This window comes from Anabrus simplex, chromosome 3, assembly GCF_040414725.1.
Source record: "Anabrus simplex isolate iqAnaSimp1 chromosome 3, ASM4041472v1, whole genome shotgun sequence".
NCBI lineage: Eukaryota > Metazoa > Arthropoda > Insecta > Orthoptera > Tettigoniidae > Anabrus > Anabrus simplex.
Window position 1 is genome coordinate 117,652,289 of NC_090267.1, and position 17,190 is coordinate 117,669,478.

At 41.7% G+C, this 17,190-nt stretch overlaps 1 protein-coding gene across 1 annotated transcript in view; it reads left to right on the plus strand.

The window, feature by feature from the left end:
• LOC136866680 (beta-1,4-glucuronyltransferase 1) overlaps nt 1-17,190 on the plus strand; it is a 230,311-nt gene that overhangs the window by 89,550 nt on the left and 123,571 nt on the right. Inside the window, exon 3 of the mRNA XM_068226805.1 lies at nt 15,474-15,630. Coding sequence (XP_068082906.1) covers nt 15,474-15,630 — 157 coding nt within the window. The remainder of the gene's footprint in view (nt 1-15,473; nt 15,631-17,190) is intronic.

Consider the following 17,190-nt stretch of genomic DNA (forward strand, 5'->3'; position numbering starts at 1 on the left):
CCTGGAATGATCTTCATGATGATAGGCAATAAGTGCGGACCTGAGATTACGATTAACCCGTTCAGCCAGAGATGGTTGAGGGTAATAAGCAGAAGTAGTTACATGAGAGATGGATAAGTCAAAACAGAATTTACGAAATAAGTTAGATGTAAAAGCCTTAGCATTATCAGATACAATATATTGGCACGGACCAAAAGAAGCAAAAATAGAATTTAAGCAAGTAATGGTAGACTGAGCGGTAGCCAGCTTAGTCGGAAATAACCAAGAAAATCTGGTAAAACCATCTACACACACAAGGATGAACTTGTGGCATTACCCTTTGACTGGGGGAATGGTCCTACATAATCAATATACAGGCGTTCCATGGGGCGCGACGCTTGCTGGGAAGACAAGAGGCCTACCTTGGTGGACATGGTCGGTTTACTAAGCAAACAGGATTTACAAGCCTTTACTAGTTCACGGATTTCACCGTCCATACCTTTCCAGATGAACATTTCACGAATCTTTTCACGAGTTTTAAAGATACCAAGATGCCCTCCTAATGGGGTCTCATGATAATACTTGAAGATCATAGGTACAAGAACCGCTGGAACAACAACCTTCATCATCTTATCATGCCTCGAAGGGCAACATAGAACACCATTCCTCAGAACATAAGGGACAACATGTTCCCCAGAAGAAAGGGTTTCCATTATCGGAGCCAGCGTCGGATCTTCACGTTGGTATTTCCCGATATCCCTAAAGAGCATGGGAGCATCTGTTAGGATGGCATTAACCTTAGATAGTATGGACTCGGAAGGTGATGAACTGTCGACCGGTTCGTGGGTCTCGACGTCGTTAGAAAACATACGGCTGAGTCCATCAGCAACAACATTTTCGGTACCTCTGATATGTCTAACATCAAACTGGAAGGCAGAAATACGGATGGCCCAACGGGCTATACGACCAGTACGACGCGGCCTACCTAAGACCCAGCTTAAGGCTTGATTATCTGTCTCCAGGTCGAATTTAACATGTTCCAGATAGAGACGGAACTTCTCTAAGGCGAATAAACTGCCAAACCTTCGAGCTCATAGATGGAATACTTGGCTTCTTGAGCCGACAATGTCCTAGACGCATAGGCGATGGGGCGCCTCCCTAGTTCAGTCTCTTGAAGAAGGACTGCAGCTACCGCTGACGACGACGCGTCGGTTTGGACGATGAATTTCTTCGAGAAATCAGGCATAGCAAGTACAGGGGCATTACAAAGTGCTAATTTAAGGTCTTCAAAAGCGGCTTGTTGCGAAGGTCCCCACTCGAATTTGATGCCTTTCCTACGAAGAAGGTTTAAGGGCGCCGCTCTATTAGCGAAGTTAGGAATAAACTTCCTGAAGAAATTCTCCATGCCAATGAACCTGGCGATACCTTTAATGTCCTTGGGAGGTTTGAAATCACGGATGGCCTGTGTTCTAGAATGATCGACTGCTACACCATCAGGTGACACAATATGCCCTAGGAAAGACATAGAGGGCTTAGCAAAGGCAACCTTGGACAACTTAACAGTTAACCCAGCCTTACGAAGGCGATCGAGAACCTCTCGCAGATGATCTAGATGTTCTTCAAAAGTCTCTGAAAATACGACGACATCATCCAAGTAGTGATATAAGTACTCAAATTTGATGTCGGAGAAGACCCTATCTAGTAGCCTAGTGAGTACAGCTGCTCCGGTGGGGAGCCCGAAAGGCACGCGGTTGTATTCGTATAAATTCCAGTCCGTGGCAAACGCTGTAAGATGTTTAGACTCTTCGGCAAGGGGAATTTGATTATAGGCCTGATTCAAGTCCAAGATAGTAAAGAACTTGGCCTTACGAAACCATGAAAAACAAGAATGAAGGTCGGGAAGGGGCACAGATTGTAACACCACCTTCCGATTGAGAGCCCTGTAATCAATGACAGGCCTGAAGCCTCCTTGGGGCTTCGGGACTAAAAAAATAGGCGAAGAATACGCTGACTTAGAGGGCCTAATAATACCGTCCTTCAACATCTGATCGATGATTTCTTTTAGAGCCTTCATTTTAGGTGGAGATAGCCTATAAGGTGGAAAACGGACAGGAATCGAATCCGTGACCTCAATTTTGTATTCAATAAGGTCAGTAACACCAAGAGTATCAGAGAACACCTCGGGAAACGACTGACACAATTTGCGAATACTATCAGCCTGCTCCTCAGGTAGATGTCTAAGGTCTAACAACATCTCATCCTGGGTAGGCGAAATAGAAGAACATGATGCAGAATTACACTTTAATAGAGGGATATTACAATTAGAGGCAAATTTGAAAGTGCAAGACCTACTCTGAAGATCGAGCACAAGACCAGTGTGGGAAATAAAGTCCGCTCCCAATATAATGGGGCAAGACAAATGCTTGGCCACAAACAATTTAACTTTCCATGTGAATTGAAAAATACGAATTTTGACATATAAGGAACCGAGAATTTCTAATGGAGAGGAATTAGCCGCAACGTATTGGATCGCCGACAAACAATAGTTAGGAAGCTTGCAAACAGATTTCAATTTTGAATACCAATCAGCCGAAATAATAGAACAAACACTACCTGAATCTAAGAGAGCTGTTATAGGCTCGTTATTTAATTCAATTTTGAGAAAGGGGACCGGTGCGGGGGAATCCGCCGCAATCCTAAGACACTCTTTGGGACCTTCAAAAGATGAATTTGAAAATTGCTCGTTCCCTGAATTTACAACCTGTTTACCCGGGGCTGAGTCTCGGGAAGATGGATTAGTCGACTCAGCCGAAGCCACTAGTCACTTTTTGTTATTGGCATAGGTGGAATTTGCACCAGAAGTTGAGCAGGAGGGGGTGCTATTCGAATTGGGACAATTCTTGGCGATATGTGAGAAAGCCCCACATTTAAAACAGCCTTGTGATGACCCGGCTCCATTCCTTGTCCCACTTGACTTGATCAGTGGACACTTGTTGCGCAGATGGTCAGGCGACCCGCAAGCATAACATTTACGGGGATTGACTGGTCGGCGAGGTGGAGGCCGAGTATTACTAAAGGAAGGCGGGGGTTCTTTCGCGACACGCAAAGAATCGGCGTATCTAACTCCTTCCGCTGAGACGGCCAATGCTTCAAGTTCAGAGAAAGTTTGCGGGCACGCCGCGAAACACAAATATGACCTGTAGGGTGGTGAAATCTCTTCCACAATAGCTTGTACAATCTGATCCTCAGGGAAATGAAGAGCAAACACCCTAGTATAAAACTTAATGTCCTGAATGAAATCAGCCAAGTTTTCATCCAAGCGTTGTACACGGTAATAGTACTTCTGAATAAGGGAGGACCTGGCCCTAGCCGGGATGAAGTTAGCTAGCAAATGGGCATGGAAATCCTCAATAGATGATTGCTCGGCAATGGCTCTTACGATTTTATCTGAGAGAATACCAATAGCATACGGATAGATAATTTGCAAAATTTGACATGGAGAAAGAGAAAACACAAGGGCATGATCCTGAAATTCAACTAGAAATCTTAAAAAAGAAATTACATCACTGGTGGTATTAACGGAAAACTTAGAGATACCTCTGAGCAACATTGCCAATGGATGAGGCAAGCTGCTAAACCCGGGTGACATAGTAGGTAAAGGTTTCAATGGCAAAGAAGTTAATTCAGAACGGATGTTACTCAATGATGCACGACGTTCAGATTCGTTGTCCAATGGGGCAGGGATAGTTTGAGCAGCAACGGTTATCCTATTCACTTCTCCCTTGGGAGGCGCTTCCTCACTACCTGCATTCACTGTGGTGGGTAGATCGCTTTTGGGAGGAACCTCCCCTGTTAACAATTGAGTGACTTTGCTAGATAATTCAGACATATTTTCAAGCAGCGTACTAGCTTCCTTCTTCTGAACGTCATTCAACTTTAGAGACAACAGATCGTTAACCCTATTCAAAAAATGATATAGCCTAGCTTGCACACGCTTAATTTGATTAGGAGAAGGATCATTTTCATCAAAAAAACTAACTACAGAAGCTAGCCCAGTAATATTCTCCGTGATCGTGGAAAGAGAGTCGTCAATTTCTTTCTCTCCCAAATTGGGGATGGAAATGGGCAAATCTAGGGACTCTCTAAGCTTGTTTGTGTCTACTGCAACCGTGCCTCCAGATTGTACATTTCTAATAGTCAATTCATAGATCAACTCCTCCTTGCGCAAATAGTTAAGATGGAGAACATCGCGAGGAACGGGCATGGTGACAGAACAATTTTGAAAAACTCAAAAAATTCCAGCAACTGGGAAAATAGTTAGAGTTCGGAACAAACAATATTTAGCCGTCAAAAGGGGCTAAATTGAGACCCATTCAACCACGCTCTGCTACCACTTGTTACGGATTTTTCCGTGGTAGGTAGAGGTGAAAGAAGGTGCGGGTGTGAATAGGTCTCCAGCTACGAAAGCAAAATTAATTTAAAATTTAACAAGGTTATATTTTCTTTTCAAAAACAAAGAAATAACAAGCATGGCAGGTACAAAGTAGCAAATCAAAAAGGGTAGTTACAATATTTACAGGGATTGGGCTTCGCGCCCAGATTTTACACTGCTTGGGCAATTAGCTCAGTTTTACCCCAAACACGAGTTTTAACAGAGGGGCAGAAAACCCCATTCATACCTAGGAGCCCTTGCTCCAAATTACACAGAAAAGCCTCCACGAGGCATACAACATTCAATTTTCAAAAGAGCCACTCGCTCTCAAAATTTAAACCAAACTCCACCTTCAAGTTGTCCTCACTGGACATAGACACAGGGGTAAAATACCCAACCTACTGAGGTCTATTAAATAAAAATGGGCAATTACATGACCTCTAAAATAACAATTTGAGAGGAGGCGAACTTGCACTCCTAATACACTTGTTTAAAAAACCTAATCTGGCTCTAGGCCACTAATGCAAGGGCTAATCCCATACTACCGAGGTGACTTTAGAAAAGAGCAATTTGTTTTACATTAACGAAGAATAGGTTGAGAAAATAAGTTAACCTCAAGACAATGTGAGTGGGAGCTCGAGAGGGTTAGCACTCTCTATCCCAATATGCAGCTAAAAAGAGAATAGAAGAAAAGATCGTTACATTTTAGGAAAAGGTTACATGGAGGAACGCTTCGCACCCGCCCCGAGAGTTAAACTGCTGAGCTAGCAAAGAAAGAATTTATTAATCGGCCATTACCTTATTGGTGACCGCTGCCGAGGAAAGAGGCGCTTCCCGCCTCCTGCTATGTACTTTATACACTGAAAGATGGAACAGAAGTGGCCCGGAGACCCTAAAATCAGCAGTTTATATCCTCTCGCGGAAGGTTCTAGGCGTTAGGGGAATGAAAACACCCTCCCACAAACTTTTTATTGGCTCGGGTACAGAAACATATCCAAGTTGGGGGAAGATACATCGGATTGGTCGGAAATAACTCAAAGAAATTCAGGATTGGTTAAATGCAAAACAAGGGGAAAGAGAGGGGTATACAGCCAACTTAAACAATAACTGAAATTTTTTTTAGCAAAGACAAACATTTGAAATAAAAATTTCTCCAACAAAATAGTTCTTTGACTCCGCACTAGGTTGCACTATTGTTGATCTTCAGTAGTGTCCTCTAGAAGAGAAAGTTCACACTTCTTACTTCAAGTGAAACAAAACCACATCAAAAATGACACAGTTCAAAAACTCAAAATTTTCCACGTGGTGACATCTTCTGAGAAAGTAGAGAATTAATAGCGTAGATAAAGTTCAGACTTCCTCCAGCAGAGGAGTTTCAACTGGCGCACATTTTAAATTAGCGGAGTGGAGGTGTACCGCCCGGTACAAGTACCATAAGGTACGCCTGCAGGGGAGTATCCACCTTATAACCTTATAAGCATGTCGCATGTTAGTTGGGTTGCATAAAACTACATTGGAAGTGGCGGTTGAATCACACGGTATACATATAATTATAATTAATCCAAATGTTTGATGCGAAAAGCGTGAGGATTTGACCATATTGAGCATCTGTAAACTTTGTTACAAGTCTCTTTTTCGGCCATTTTAGTCTTATTTTCCTCCTTTGTTATGGAGTGGTCTACCAGTCCTAGTTCTGAATCAGAAATTCCACTATCGTCCATATTTTTCTGAAGATATACCGTTCTTCAATAATTTCTGCTCACTTCTGATGGCATTATAAAAGCCTTTACAGCTAAATGTTTGAACTTCCCATATACTTGAAGTTCTAACTTCATCGAAATGGTAGAACATCTGTTTCTGCTATGCGATCACTTCAGTTTCATCAATAGAAACACGCTCTACATTTGTATTAGAAAAAAGCTAGATTCATTCGCTTATATTTTTGATTTCTAGTGTTGTCTAATATTATCTATTACTGAGCTAATAATCGATAACTTAAGCTCCAGAGATGATCAAAAGGAAAGTGTGCGTGAAATAATAATTTCTTTCATGAAATAGCGATGGGAAACTGGAATAGAAAACAGCTTAAAAGAAAATTAAAGCAGCGAGATAAATTATTAGGAAATTTGATTTACAAAGAGGGAAGCTGAAAATTACACAATTAAACATCGAAATATCGTGAAATTCCGCCAAAATCTACATATCTGACAACCTACTCCAGAATGAAATTCAACAAATCTTCGTGGTGAAGTACGTGTCCAATATATTCAACCCTTCTGTTGAATTATTAGCGGGGTCTTCTTTGTTTACATTGAGAAGGTAATAATGATCTCACATTAACATGGAAAGGTTGTGTGCCTATTTACTCGTTCCATCAATTCGTCGTTTTACATTTTATCTCTAACATTGATTTACTACATTGTATCGCTGTATGTCTATTTGAATGGTCCTTATTTCTCATAAAATCAGAGGTACCGCTGCTATGATTATGATATCTACAGTCACATACAGAACAACTACAAGTTAGCTTTATTTAAAAGCTACACCATCTATAATTAAGTATAACTTCCCTCGACTGATGGCAACCTCGGACAGATGGTGTAAATCATCGCTTTTATGCCTTCTTCTTGTGGTACCGTTGCTAGTATTGCAGATGTGGTCGAACAGCTTCAAAAGGAAGAAATTATTATTAATTTGACCTGGTCCAGTGGCTTTGCCAGATTCTCTTGGCCATTCGTTTCTGTGTAGTGAACGTTATCTCTTTTGCTCGCTTATGCAGATTAAAACTGTTATTGTTGTTTTCAAGATCTTCAATTTCTTTACAGTGTCAGTTAATTCACACTCTTTCTTCTCTTATCCTTCTACTAAGCTACCTCTTTGTTTTTGTAAATTTTCCGTTGTTCTTTTTACTCATAAACCTCGTTGTTCATCCAATATCGTTTTAATCTTCTGAAGTTAAAATGCTTAATTGATCAATGGCTTGAATTGTCTTCTTTAGCTATGGCATGTTTCATTTTGCTTTGAATTCAAATCTGATGTACAGATTTGAAATTCTCTTGTTGAAAGTGTCTAAAAGTCGATTTTGGACCTCCAGATCTTTCAAATTTTGTATGTCAGTACCACCAGTCTGATGATTCCAGAAAGCTATAGCAAATATTTTAGATTCAGGAGGTCAAATGGACTGTATCGCTGTTGACCTATCCAACCACTTGATAGAGTAGATCATGGGAGATTACTGACGAATGTGAAGGCAGATGGATTAGACAAAAGAGTGATTGAATGGGTGGCAACATTTCTAGAAAACAGAACTCAGAGAATTAGAGTTGATGAAGCGATAAGTGATCCTGTATTGATTAGGAGGGGCTCCCGCAGGGCATATTATTGGACCTTTATGTTTAAATGATATGGGTCAAAATCTGGAATCACAGATAAGGATATATGAGGATGACGTTATACTGTAAATGAGTTGCAGGATTGTGAGTGGCTACAGGGGGGCTTAAACAATTTAATGAGACTGACAGCAAACAATGGTATGAATGTAAATGGGTTGAAACGTCAAGTTGTAAATTTCACCTAGAGGAAAAGTCCTCTCATTTTTAATTATTGTGTTGATGGGTTGATATTACCACACGGGGAACAATGTCAGTACCTAGGTGTTAATATAAGGAATGATCTTCATTAGGGCAATCATATTAATGAGGCAGTTAAGAAAGGTTACGGATCTCTTCACATGGTTATGAAAGTATTTAGGGGTCGCAGTAGGGAAATAAAGGAGGGGGTGTATAAATATCTGGTAAGACCACATTTAGAGTATGGCTCAAGTACATGGGACCGTTACCAGGACTACTTCATACGAGAACTGGAAAAAAAATCAAACGCAAGCAGCACGAGTTGTTCTGGGTGATTTCCGACAAAGGAATAGTGTTACTAAAATGTTACAAACTTTGGGCTGGAAAAACTTGGGAGTAAGGAGACGAGATGCTCGACTATGTGGTATGTTTCGAGCTGTCAATGGTGAGTTGGCGTGGAATGGCATAAGTAGAAGAATAAGCTTAAGTAGAGTTTTTAAAAACAGGAAAAATTATAATATGAATATAAAGTTGGAATTCAAGAGGACAGATTGGGGCAAATAGTCATTTATAGGACGAGGAGTGAGGGACTGGAATAAATTATCAAGGGAAATGTTCGATTTCCAAGTGCGTTGAAAATAGTTAAGAAACATTTAGGTAAACAATTATAAACAAGTGTAAATATGAGGCAAACAATTGATAGGGAATCTGCCACTTAGGCGACAGCCTTAAATGCAGATCACTGATGATCAATTAACTGAGTGATTGATTTTGTTAACTGTATTTTCAGTCGCAATAATGCCAGCTCCTGAATATGTTTCCCCCCACGTTTTACAAAATTTTCGGATCGACTTATTATCATATTTTAGCCAATCTCATTTCTGACAGTTGCTTGCGGACTATCAAGTGTAAGTTCTATGTGTACAGACGGCGAGGTGATACCTAGAACCAGGTATTCGTGACGACTAATTTCTTGTCTTGAAACCATACTAGATACTAGATATCTACAAGCGGAGATTTTTTGAAGCTACAGACAGTACCATACTAGACGGGGCCGTGGCAACTTCAGCGCCAGTGCCGCCGTGACGCGGCCCTTTCTTTCAACTCGAAGACTTTTTTAATAAGCCGTACAAAAATCGTGCTGCAACGCACTGAGCTAAGTCGTTCGGTGTACAGAGAAATGGTAATCACCGTGTAATTGAAGTCTTGAAGTCCTGGAGATAAACGTAAAACAGGGCTGAAGAGTCATAGCCAACGCACCACATGCCGCAACGAAAGGTTAATTTCATGGATACCGCACTGAATTGCGAATCTCTACCACCTGCAATCTAAGAACGTGCCAGATATTTAATCATGTACTTGTGTGCCATCCTTGACTCAACCACTGACAATTTCCATCAGACGAACTTTTCAACGTTTTTCAAAGTACTTTAAAAGGAAGTACTAATGAAACATTTTCACATGATGCATGGCATCTAAGGATTTTAGAGCCTAAATTTAATTTCATGATATATTTTACGTGTTGTGCACATAGTTCATCCCACATGCTTTTAATACCTTTTAACGCCATTTGTGTATGTTTATACAATGTTTTTTTTGCTAGGGGCTTTACGTCGCACCGACACAGATAGGTCTTATGGCGATGAGTACAATTGTTTTAGTCATTAGATGTGTTTGTACAGATTTGTATTACGGTTGATGTTTTTTTTATTGCTTTACGTCGCACCGACACAGTTAGGTCTTATGGCGACGATGGGACAAGGAAGGGCTAGGAGTTGGAAGGAAGCGGCCGTGGCCTTCATTAAGGTACAGCCCCAGCATTTGCCTGGTGTGAAAATGGGAAACCACGGGAAACCATTTTCAGGGCTGCCGACAGTAGGGTTCGAACCTACTATCTCCCGAATACTGGATACTGGCCGCACTTAAGCGACTTCAGCTATCGAGCTCGGTTTACGGCTGATGATGGCCAGTCATGATCGAAACTACTTCCTAGATTAAAAATGTAATGTAAACATTGCATAATATACACAGTTCAAAAAAAAAATAGGGGAACATGTTTTGTAACGTCTGGTATGTAAACGTTAATTAGGTAGATGGGATTCCAATGGTCGTACTGCATACCTTGAGACATTGACTACTCAGGGTATGTCAAATCGAAGTTATACTCCATCTGTAGGCGTAGCCATGCATTAAAATATCAGGTAACCCCTCAAAACAAAGTGAATAGCAGTGCGTACGTGTGTCGTTGTGAGGTACACAGACTACTGCGGTCATTCGAGCACGTTGTACGTAAACCAACACATCACATGAGACATCTTAACGAGGTTCAAGTCGCAAGGGCCGTCACTTTGATCCAGGAAGGATGGACTTTTCGTCGTGTTGCTGTGGATCTCAATGTCTCCCAATCAGTTAATCAACGCTTGTGGAATCGCTACAATGAGACAGGCCAGTTCACAGGAGGGTAGGACAAGGTCGTGGACGCATGACAACCACACAGGATGACCGATATCTGACCATCTGTGCGTTGCGACGTCGTTTGTCAACTGCCAGAGAACTGCAACCAGACATCAGGAGGGTCACTAGAGTCACGGTGTCTGACCAGACAGTAAGGAACAGGTTAAGAGAAGTGTCCTTACGACCCAGACGTCCTGTTCGAGTGCCCCGTTTAACGCAGCAACATCGCGTAGCACGCCTTCTGTTTGCCCGTACTCACGTCAACTGGCAACTTCGCCAATGGAGACCTGTGTTGTTCACAGACGAGTCCAGATTTCCATTGACACAGTGTGATGGACGTCAACGTGTATGGGGACGCCGTGGTGAGCAGTACATGCCAAATGTTGCCCAGAAGGGCGACCGATTCTAACAAGGTTCCGTGATGTGTGGGGTGGAATCAGTATTGATGGCCGTACGGATCATGTTATCGTCCGTGGTAATCTTACCGCTGCGGAATACATCCAGCAGATACTGCTACAGCATGTGTTGGTTACTGCATATGATGTCGGCACAGAATTCGTACTCATGCACGACAATGCCAGGGCTCATGTAGCGTGCATCACCAGAGCTGTCTTGCGAGAACTGGACATTCAAGAGATGGAATGGCCAGCAGTGAGTCCCGAACTTAATCCCATCGAACAAGTATGCGATAGGCTTGACAGAAGAGTTCGTGAGCGTCCTGTTCCACCACAGACTCGCCAAGACTTCGAACAGGCTCTCATTGAAGAATGGGACTGATACCGCAACGTGACCTCCGTCGACTTATTCGGAACATCGGAACACCCCACGTAGGGGTAAAGCTGTGATAAATGTTCGTGGAGGACACACACCATACTGAAGCTCTCCAGCTGTGATAACAATACACCCTGGGGGACTGTTATCACTTTGTTTTTGCCCCTATTTGGACATTTCCGTTTGTGTTCTGAAAATGAACACGAATCCATCGATGTTCTTTCGTATACTTCAACGGTAAGGAATAAAAGTTTAGTTGGTAATATACCTGGGTGTGTGGTATTGTTTTGTGCAGCATGGCATACGTTCAAAAACATATTCCCCTAACATTTTTGAACTGTGTAGTATTGAGAAGGTGGAACATTACGGGACTAGTTTAGTTATTATTGTGAGGTTTGAAGAGAACGTGGAGATTTAGAGGGCAGTACATCTTACGTTACTAATATCTTGAACTATTTGGCTCAAAAACATTAAACAACACACCTAACTTGGTGCCTAATAATCATGGAACAAAACTAAATTGAATTTTTTGTTGTGTGGAGGCTATGTGACCACCTGGTGGCCATGCTTGTTAAGGCGTTGAAGTCTAAACGGTCTGACACCGTGGTTAGTCGGTTCGAATCCCGTTGGTCAAAAATATTTTCACCATCAGAATGTTGGCCGGCAGCGTAGGGAAGGTGGTGGTATACAATTTCTAATCATTAGATTGCGTGTCAAAAGCCTGGATTAAATTCCAAATCTGTCCTCAGTGCTCATATGGAGTGAGTGAATAAGACGCTTTTGATAGTGATTCGTCCGTCGTAGGGCGACGTTAAGCCTTGAGCAGACCCCTTGGTGCTATTCAACAGGAGTAGGCTATGCGCCGGTCCCGGGTTTCACCCTCTCCATTCCTATTATCCTATATCACGTCATTCATTTCATCTCATTAACTCCTCTGATGAGGTTGAGGCCAGGACGGACATCCGATTATAAAAACCAGCCACGACAGATTCATCTCACCTCATCCCCGACCCCGTAGAGAAACGGAACAAGGGTTGGACACACAAACTGTGTTGAGTCTAAGTGAGCTGCAGCTTGTAACATGAGCAGTACACTCTCTCACAAATGCCTGAGCCGTCTCATTATGAAAGAGGCAGTGAAAACTGATTCCAGAATATCAAATGTTGTACGTATTATTTCTGTTGCTGTTTCTTCCGCAAAACGACCACTTTCAGAAATGAAACATAAAGAATTACCTACGAAATATTGTTTGTTTTGTTTTTTACAATTGCTTTACGTCGCACCGACACATAGAGCTCTTGAGGTCTTATGGCGACGATGGGATAGGAAAGGCCTAGGAGAGGGAAGGAAGCAGCCCTAGCCTTAATTAAGGCACAGCCCCAGCATTTGCCTGACGTAAAAGTGGTAAACCACGGAAAACCCTCTTCAGGGCTGCCGACAGTGCGGTTTGAACCAACTATCTCCCGGATGCAAGCTCACTGCCGCGCGCCCCTAACTGCACGGCCGTATCTCCCGGTCTGCGAAATGTTATGACCCAAGACAGACTCTGCGAACTCAGCCTCCTCACCATCGAATATGTCATCCATGGACATCGCTGAAATTGTCAATATCTTTGCACCCCAGGAAGTTCATCCACATGTGCTTTCGGTAGTCATAGATGAACAAGAAATATTGGAATATTTACCAAAAAGGCCAAGATCAAAACCAAGTAAAATATAACATTAAATACATTTACATTTTTTAATAAACTTAAATCCAAATTACCGTAAATGTATGGTCCAGTTTTTAGAGTAAAATGTGATTAGAGCAAAGTTACAAAAATGTAAAGACCAAAGATAGAGACATATTTATTTAAGTTGTATTTCAATCCCCACAAACTATTGAAGTTTCAAAATAAAATCTCTTAATAAATTAATTAGTTTTGTACTCTTATAGTAAGTCATTTCTATGTATTAAATGGATATAGGCCTAAACTGCATCAAATTATCTGCTGTAGTTAAATTTATAAGTGTTACTGATAGATTTTATACAATTTCATTAAGGGGTACAAATATTTTTCCTGCAGGTGGGAGTGTATCTTGTTCGTTACGCCTATCTCAGGGGCGTAACGTTAGGTCCTGCAGGGCTTGCTGTACAGACGGGTCCGGATCTTTAAGGGACCGCCCAAACTCTTCGTAAAAAGTAAATAAAATAATGCCACTCTGCACGGAAATGGTCTGGGGGGTTTTGTAGAATCAGTCGAAACATTGTAGCTTTTTTTAATTTACAATTTGTACCTAGAGGACTTGCCACTTGGTGGCATCTAGCAGCAGTTCATTGTGTTGAGTGTAATACACCACAGCTGTAAGAAAAAAAAAAAATAGAAACCTGCGTTTGCCGTCTCTGGCAACACCACGATACGCTCCACAGAAACGACCTGCAACAAATTATATATATATATATATATATATATATATATATATATATATAAAATTACAGCAATGAAAATTGATAGCAACATATTATATTTTAGTTAGGAAATTACACTTTCTTGATGTGTAGTGCACCTGGGATCGTATTCTGTACACATTTTGCGGAACATGTCACACATTTATTCGTCAACAGTGTACATTGCCAATAAGAAGTTGTAGTGACAGTCGAACGAGCTCTCCTTGCACGAAATTAATAATAGACTACGCTTATCAGTTGTGCGGTTTTATGTTTTTCAAACTTTATTTGAACAATTTTTTGATTTAGTTTTGTTCGTATATTTTTCTCTGTTGTATTCTTCTTCTTTCATCTTAATCTGTTTATCCTCCAGGTTCAGTTTTTCCTCGGAATCAGCGAGGGTCCTACCTCTACCACCTCAAGGGCAGTGTCCTAGAGCGCCAGACATTGGGTCGGGGGATACATCTGGGGACTTTCTTTGTTGTAATCGAACAAAATATTATAACGAAGACTTCGGTATTGGTTACAGAGTATAGTTCAGTAGTTAATGAAAAATGAAAACACTTGAATTTAAGTATGAATATCAAGGTCCGCCTCTGTGGTGTAGTGGTTAGTGTGATTAGCTGCCACACCTGAAGGCCCGGGTTCGATTCCCGGCTCTGCCACGAAATTTGAAATGTGGTACGAGGGCTGGAACGGGGTCCACTCAGCCTCGAGAGGTCAACTGAGTAGAGGTGCGGTCGATTCCCACCTCAGCCATCCTGGAAATGGTTTTCTGTTGTTTTCCACTTATCCTCCAAGCAAATGTCGGGATGGTACCTAACTTCAGGCCACGGCCTCTTCCTTCCCTCTCCCTTGTCTATCCCTTCCAAACTTCTCATCCCCCCGCAAGGACCCTGTTCAGCATAGCAGGTGAGGCTGCCCGGACGAGGTACTGGTCCGCCTCCCCAGGTGTATGTCTCACGCTCCAGGACACTGCCCTTGAGGCGGTAGAGGTGGGATCCCTTGCTGAGTATGAGGAAAAAATAACCCTGGGGGGTAAACGTATTAAGAAGAAGAAGAAGAAGAAGAAGAAGAAGAAGAAGAAGAAGAAGAAGAAGAATGTCTAGGTTGTTCACGGTTGGCAGCTCGGCAGCTCAGCAGCTTAGCTGTTAAACCACGGAGGCAGTCAAATAAATCCTATTAAATGTTTTTAAAATTTTTAAAATAATCTTACAATAATGAATAATTTCTTTGTTTGTGTAAATCTACAATATATTTCATTACTATACCTTCTGTAATTCGATTTATATTTAGTTGAAATGAAATGGCGTATGGCTTTTAGTGCCAGGAGTGTCCGAGGACAAGTTCGGCTCGCCAGGTGCAGGTCTTTTGATTTGACTCCCGTAGGCGACCTGCGCGTCGTGATGAGGCTGAAATGATGAAGACGACACATACACCCAGCCCCAGTGCCAGCGGAATTAACCAATTATGGTTAAAATTCCCGACCCTGCCGGGAATCGAAACCGGGACCCCTGTGACCAAAGGCCAGCACGCTAACCATTTAGCTATTCATAGGTTTTGCATTGTATTTGAGAGGGCTGGTATTGTTATTGTGGCAAGCGGCCAGTAACACACTCGTTACCACCCCCACCCCCCTGCTTCCTTTTCTATAATTTTAAACATAAAGCGGCTTACGGAGATCATATTACGAAATGAGTGTTCAAAGCCTTTTGAATTAAATGCTGTATAATATAATGTAATAGCTTGAAATATTCTTCATCCAAGCAATGATCTTTAAGTGAGGATGAGAAATAGCGACTGTAGGTTAACTGAAGATAGTTTGTTCTTGTTGTCAACAGATGGCAGCAGAGCGCAGGTAGCGAGAGCAGCGCTGTGCATATCAGCCACAACGTGACGAACTTCGAGTTCCTGTACGAGCCGTTCTACGTCGCCCCAGACACAGCGCCAGCCCACGACGAGCGGTTTATGGGATATGGCTACACCAGAAACACGCAGGTAATTGTAATGGAAACATACTGAATTCAAAATTAAGATGAAGCACACGCTATTTGTAACATAAATTATTGAGGAGTAGTAACTTAGCTTAGGCTAACTCAGTTTCGTAAATATAATCGAGAACAATATTAACGTGAGATTTATGCATTAAATAATACAGAATAATAGAAAATAATAAAAATAGGTAGAAGCAGTTCCAGTTTCATATTTTCTTTTTACATTTACCTTCACGTCGCACCGACACAGGTAGGTATTACAGCGACGATGGGACAGGAAAGGGCTGGGAGTTGGAAGGAAGAGGCCGTGGCCTTAATATTAAGGTACAGCCCCAGTATTTGCCTGGTGTGAAAATCGTAAACCACAGAAAACCAAATTTAGGGCTGCGGCAGTGGGGTTCGAATCCACTATCTCCCGAATGCAAGCTCACAGCTGCGCACCCCTAACCACGCGGTCAACGTGCTCGGTCCAGCTTCATTTGTTACCTACTGTAGAGCATCGTAAAGTAATTTTATCCCGGTCTAGACAGCCAAGAATAATGGCCGTGAGGATTCGTTGTGCTGACCACACGACACCTCGTAATCTGCAGGCCTTCGGGCTTAGCAGCGGTCTTTTCGTAGGCCAAGCCACTTCAGGGCTGTATTGCCATGGGGCTAGTATTTTGGTACGGCATTTATGTAGAGCAAGCTCACGCTGTCAGACAATATCAGCTTCAAATTTCTTTCGGACCACCATTTCAATAATACCGCTGGAATATATGGTATTTACCTTGTAGTAGGCCTACGATGTGTGCAAGAGGTGAAATACATCTAAGGGAGTAATTTTCAGTCCAGGACAGTTTTAAAGCAAGTAAAATCTTACAAATGCTTTTTTCTACTTTAAAACTTTTTCAACTCTTTGCCATGCATAAAATGCTTCTTGCGACAGAGTACTTATCAGATTCACCTGAAATTTTCAGAGAATGTTTTAATATGTACAGGAATTAAAAGTAGTTCTGCATTATATTATCAGTTGAGTATTACCTTCATATTTTTTGCTCCTAAAATAGCACGAAATGGTTTTTTGCCTAGTAAATGAATAATGAACATTGAATATGTGATTTCTCCAAAAGTTTAGATGTGACTGCGAAACCCGGAGTTGTTCTTAAATATATGAGTATTTTTGACAAGATTGACAAATTAAAGTCCCCAAAATGAAAACTGTGCCATATGGAGCATTTACCATTCAACATATAAAAAATTTGTCAATAATTTTGCAACCAATTAACTAATCAGCTCCAGATATTGTGTGGGGATGTATCTTAATAATATATGCTTGTATTTTAAATTTTCTTTTACCGGGCGAGTTGGCCGTGCGGTTAGGTGCGCACAGCTATGAGCTTGCATCCGGGAGATAGTGGGTTTCCAATTTTCACACCAGTTAGGCCTAAATACGGGGCCTGTACTTAATTAAGACCATGGTCATTTCCTTCCCACTCCTTGTTCTTTCCTGTCCCATCGTCGCCATAAAATCTATCTGTGTCGGTGCGACGTAAAGCCAATTGTAAAAGAAACAAAAAACTAA